We start from the raw sequence: 6,156 nt of genomic DNA, 5'->3' as shown, positions 1-6,156 counted from the left end.
TGCTCACCAACTTCTGCTCACATTCCTGTGATTTGCAGTGTGTTTGTAACTGGAGCATAAAAACAAACCTGGAATTAAAGAACTGATGCTTTACAATTAATTTCAGTTGCAGTGGAGAAATGCTAATGATGAGCGTCATACAATAAGACATTCACAGTTCTTTTCTACTACTACTCATAACCTAAGTGCTGCACGGCAGAGCAGGAACTGTTTGCACTGGTCTGACGGACAGACACAGAGAAAGTGAACAGCACAGCACTGACCACTGGGTAACTATAGACTAGAATACATGTAAAATGTGTTTAGATTACAGCTACTTTATAATGTAGTAAACGGGGATTATTAGCAGGATTACATTCAAGCTACTCACCACTAAAGCGTTCCTTGCCTGTGTTCATCTCTAAAAGTGCAAAATGTATCTGAATGTAAGTTTTGTCATGGGATTTTTTCTTTAGCACCCAGAAATTGCCAAGTGGCACATTTAGACATAAAAAATTATATTAAAATCATTATTTTTGAACATTTTTATAAACTATTCTATGTACTTGGACATCTATACATCTTTGTTTTCAAGGTTATGCCTGATGTATCCCTTGAATTCAAATTGACACATTTTCAGAAGCACAGATGACTAAAATAACGTTTATATTGATGAACTGCAAACGTATTCATATAAGGGTGGTATGTCAACAAATACAGAAACGCAAATACGATTAGAATATGTGTGGAAATGTAGTATTGTATGAGGTTAAGAACCAGAATTTAGAAAGAACATAAGCGCTCTGCTGTCGCACAGTGACCACACACGGGAAAACATTACGTTTTTGGCCACTTCCTTTATTACACCACTAAAGCATTTAAGCAATCCAGAAAGAGCCTCACTGTAGTAGTGACTCAGACACGGTAATTCAGTGTGTGTCTTTTTTAGAGATTTGGAGTATTGCATAGATTAGAGATGTCTCAGAGCATTTATTACGAGGTGATCGACCCCGAGGGGCTGAACAGTGAAGATAGAGTGGAGATGGTGGTGGATATCTATGAGAGCGCAGATGCTCACAACCCCAACACAGAGACGGAGAAAAGTAACACAAAGAGGACCCTACAAAGACAACAAACAGGTAACCAAGTCTAGTTTTCACACACAGAAAATACACATAGAAAGTGTTGTTCTATCAAGCAGTGTGACTACAGTACAGAAAGCAATGTAGTTTACTGCACTGTATACTCTATGGAACATATTCAGTATTGTACTCTAAGTTCAGTCTAGCTTTGAAGCCCCTGCAAAAATACACCATAAATCTATTCAAACATATATTGTAAGGCCAAAACTATTGCCGAACAGTGAGGCATCAGGCAGCGCATTCATAGCCATTTCACACAGTATCTTTCTGTGTGGGAGCTTTTAGGGGCATTAAACTCTAAAACCATCCGGCTTCTGTCACCATCACTGTGAACAATTCTGTGGTTCTCTAGAACGGAGCATTTCACACCAAACCTCTCTGAATGACTTTGTTTACATCTCAACCATTTAATAATGCAGACATTCATATTTAATTGATCTCGTCTGTGTAATTTAAACTTTTTTTTTAATGTTTTGATACATTTGAAGATTTTGATTGAATGGCTGACACCTTAGACTCTCCTGTTTTTATGTACTGCTTAACAATGTAAAGCCAATCCAACTGGAGTCTGACGTGTGATATAAGCAGTCATTCAGAGTGGTGGTTCACTGTAGAGAAACGTTTCTTTTCAGACATCTTTAAAGTGGAGGTGATAGGAACCAGCAGGTTTACAAGACAAATGTAGCAGTTTTATTTATTATGCAAGATGACTAGTGAACCTACACATCTTCTGAATTTGGCCAGGCCATCAGAAGATCACGAGTTTGATCCCTGGTGATTCTACAGCGATCCAGTTCAAAAAGAAGTGGTAACTGGCTTCACAGGTCTCGGAGGGAGCCTGTGCTAGCCTTCAACCTCCTAGCTTTGGTAGTATTGTGTGAGTGGGGGAGTCTTAACTAGTGGGTGGATTTGGAGACAACTAAACTGAAGAAAAAAAAATAGATTTTGGACCAACCACTTCTCAAAAATGACGATGTCACAGGAATAAGGCACCAAAGATGTAACCATTCCACATGCAAACTTTCTGTAATGGAGCTTTTAGAGGCATTGAGTGCTTTGGATGTTTGGTCCCCATCACCACTACTGTGGACAATTCTGTAATCTTCTCTATGGAACATTGTACATCAAACCACTCCAAATCGTCATCTTAAAAACTGAATTATGCAGATATTTTGAAAAATCTGCAGACTTTCCTGTTAATTGTGCAATATAATTATAACTCAGCTTCCCAGACAGGAGTTAATCCTAGACTTGGACTAGACAGAAGGAAATTGAAATGAACAGAGAATGTAGTGCATGTACATGTATTTCCAAATACATTGATCTGTATTTACATTCTCACTGCAGGAAGCAGATGCTACAGACTGACACTGACTGCAGTGTGTCTTGGGCTGCTCAGTGTTCTCCTACTGATTGCCACCATTGCACTGTGTATAAAGTTCTCTAAATTAATGACAGTAAAAGAGCAGTTCCAGACAGAGAGAGATGCATTACAGAAGAAGCTCTTTCAACTCGGTGAGTGAGTTACAGATCTTAACATAAGGACGCGTCAGTTGGGCTTGTCATATACACTTGTTATGTATATATTTCATCATGGAAACGCAGAAGACAACTCATATCACATTCTGCCTCCACAGAGAAAGACATTAACAAACCAGAATGGAGATACTTCAACTACAGTGTTTACTACATCTCTACTGAGACTAAAACCTGGAGTGAGAGCAGAGAGGACTGCAGAGAGAGAGGAGCAGACCTGCTGATCATCAACAGCAGAGAGGAACAGGTGCGTGTGTGATTGAGAGAGAAAGATTCAGCTAAAGCGAGCGTTATCATGAATAGTATCATGTTATTCCTGGTTGTTCTTTGTTAATATTGTACTATATTCATGTGTTTAAGTATGCGCTGTGTATATGTGTGTATGTGTTGCTGGGAGTTTAAAAGCAGTTGTCACACTTCAACAGGACTTCATTGAGAAGTTTAGAAGAGGTCAGCGGTCTTGGATTGGTCTGACAGACAATGAGACAGAGGGTGTCTGGAAATGGGTGGACGGCTCAGCACTGACCACTGAGTAAGAGACCACTGATCTGAGCTCATGATGGAGTTACTGACTTTTACTACTCACTGATCTGATAAACACAGTGACACTCTGATTCTCTCTTTCAGGTTCTGGAGATCTGGAGAACCCAACGGTAATAGAAATGAAGACTGTGTTATAACTGGCTATGCGTCTGATCCTGTTTACAGCTGGGCTGATTTTTCCTGTAATAACAAGTTTGTTTGGACCTGTGAGAAGAGAATTTTCTGAGTATTGTGTGTGTGTGTGTGTGTGTGGCTGCGTGATGCAGATTTTGACGCAGACATCAACTTCCCAGCTTCAATTTGTCATTCTAATGTTCTCATACAGTCTTATGAGACTTTCTACCACAAGTTAACTTCAGTTACATTTATAATAATTAATGTTTGTATTTTTGTTTTCATTTTAGTTTAATTGTAAGAACAGATGATATTTAACTAAACATACTTTTAATCTGGACATTGGTGCTCTCTTGTGGCTCATTTGTAGAGGGACATGCAAACACAGTCTGTTTTAAAGTTGATTGAACTGATTGACGCTGATTGGTCCTTACAGAATCATGAAATGCTATCCAACTACTGCTTGTCTTTTTGCATGTTATAATGGTAACAGTAATAAATACACCAACCAGATTAAATAAAGCAATAGACTTGTGCTATGGTGCTCCTGCTTCTGGTCTACAGAGTACATTAACTCACAGGGTTGGCTAATGGTTGGAGGACACTTTATGCATACAGGGAGGACTTTGTCTGGACAATTTTGAGAGTGGAATCAATGAGCAAAAATCTGTATTTATGGACTAAATCAAATGATACAAAGATGCTGCATAGATGCTACATGAATTCATTCCAGTTCAAAACCATGGACCTTCCCACATATAAAACAGATTTCAATAGAAACAAGGTTAAAAAAAAAGTTGGACTGGCCAGCAGTTAAAGCTGTTGGCCTTGCCATAAAAATATCACCTGAGTACCTTAACCGTTATCACCTTAGCATTCCAGGTTAATTTCGTACAAAAGCTTATTATTCAGTAACTACAGAGATTTAAATGCAGACGAATGGAGCTATTCTTAGCTTATAGAAGTGTGTAATAAATGTTGGGTCCACTGACAAGCCCATGGCTTGTTAAGTGCCTAAAGCTAAACTGAAGTATCAAAAATAAACTGGAACATTTATTTTCCAAGATGAACAATAAACAAGCATTTCAAACAGTAAAGGTGTTGACCAGTCAAATATCTAAACAGCATAATCCAGTAAAAGACCACAGTTAATTTGCTCAGGACCTCAACAATTTTTATATCTATTTTGAATGCGTGAGCCTGTTAAACTTCAAATCTTGATGTCGCCGTTTTGTCTAATTACAGGCCTGTTTCTAACTTACCGTTTATATCAAAGATCTTAGAAAAAGCTGTGGCCCAACAACTTAGTTCATATCTACACAAGAACCATATATATGAAAAATTTCAATCTGGATTCAGGCCACACCACAGCACTGAGACGGCTCTAGTTAAGATAACTAATCATCTTCTTCTTGCCTCTGATCAAGGCTACATATCTCTCTTAGTGCTACTTGACCTCAGCACGGCTTTCAATACAATAGACCACAATATTCTCCTAGAAAGGCTAGAAAAAATGGTTGGAGTCACAGGGACAGCCCTATCATGGTTCAGATCTTACCTATCAGAACGTTATCAGTTTGTTAGGGTAAACAATTTATCTTCCAATTATTCAAAAGTGAGATTTGGAATTCCACAAGGCTCTACTTTAGGACCATTACTATTTACACTATACATGTTACCGTTATAAGTACAGTTATAAGTAACCATGGCGTAAAGATTCAGATTTATCATTCGATCAACACACAGGCAGCATCACTAGGACAGCTTTTCTACATCTTCGCAACATTGCCAAGATCAGAAATGCCCTATCCCTGCGTGATGCAGAAACACTAGTACACGCTTTTATTACTTCTAGGCTAGACTATTGTAATGCATTACTGTCAGGATGCACGAGCAGGAATTTAAACAAACTCCAACTAGTCCAAAACGCCGCAGTTAGGGTCCTCACTAAAACTAGAAAATTTGAGCATATTAGTCCAGTGCTATCATCACTTCATTGGCTGCCTATTAAATTCCGTATTGATTATAAAATCCTTTTGTTGACTTATAAAGCCCTACATTGTCTTGCTCCCGAGTACTTACAAGTACTTACCTTGTTTCTCACTATGAGCCATCACGTCCACTCAGATCACAGAGTGCTGGCTTATTAATAGTCCCCAGAATTCAGAAGGTTTCAAAAGAGCTTTTTCTTATAAAGCCCCCAAACTCTGGAATGATCTTCCAGAAACTGTTCGGGACGCAGACACAGTCTCAATCTTTAAGACTAGGCTGAAAACTCACTTGTTCAGTTTAGCTTTTGGTAGCTATTGTCCCCTCTTAGATAACGGCAGCAGATCCAGGGGTCCATGGACACAGGGAATTATAGTAAACTGAGACGCTGGTGCTGTCGTCCCGCTGCTCGCACGCGGTCACTCAAGTTTGTGGACGGTGGAGCGGAGGGATGCCGAACTGTTTCAGAGTGCTGCCGTGTCTGTGTGTCCTTCTGGTTCTCTCCTTTTAGCTAAGCCGTCATAGTCAGACCTGCCGGAGTCGTTAGCCACACTCTGTAAATGTTTACATCCCCTGTTTATGTACAAACAGACAGAATAAAACTAATTCCATCTCCCTACTTTCTTTCCGAGTATACAATCACCCACATGTCCAGCCGGACACTGAAGGACGCCCGACTGCCGAGCCGTCCTGCTACCCACTTCAGACCAGCTGCCCACGCCCCGGCTGCCACCACCTGCCTTAGACTAGCTGCCCACCCCACTGATATTCTCATAGACTCCTAGCTATTCCTAATACCAATAATACTGCTATTAATATTAGTAGTATAATCACTTGTAGGTAGTTTGACCAG

General features: G+C 39.7%; 1 protein-coding gene across 1 annotated transcript; it reads left to right on the top strand.

Moving 5' to 3' along the window:
- Positions 1-882: 882 nt before the first annotated feature.
- LOC108410680 (CD209 antigen-like protein E) lies at positions 883-3,654 on the top strand. Its single transcript, XM_017681882.1, has 5 exons — positions 883-1,118; positions 2,469-2,636; positions 2,759-2,904; positions 3,083-3,189; positions 3,285-3,654. Exons 1-5 carry the CDS (start codon positions 956-958, stop codon positions 3,424-3,426), a joined length of 726 nt encoding a protein of 241 aa, XP_017537371.1. The 5' UTR covers positions 883-955; the 3' UTR covers positions 3,427-3,654.
- Positions 3,655-6,156: the final 2,502 nt, after the last annotated feature.

This window comes from Pygocentrus nattereri, chromosome 22, assembly GCF_015220715.1.
Source record: "Pygocentrus nattereri isolate fPygNat1 chromosome 22, fPygNat1.pri, whole genome shotgun sequence".
In the NCBI taxonomy this organism is placed as follows: Eukaryota; Metazoa; Chordata; class Actinopteri; order Characiformes; family Serrasalmidae; genus Pygocentrus; species Pygocentrus nattereri.
This window is presented reverse-complemented; position numbering and strand designations above follow the sequence as displayed.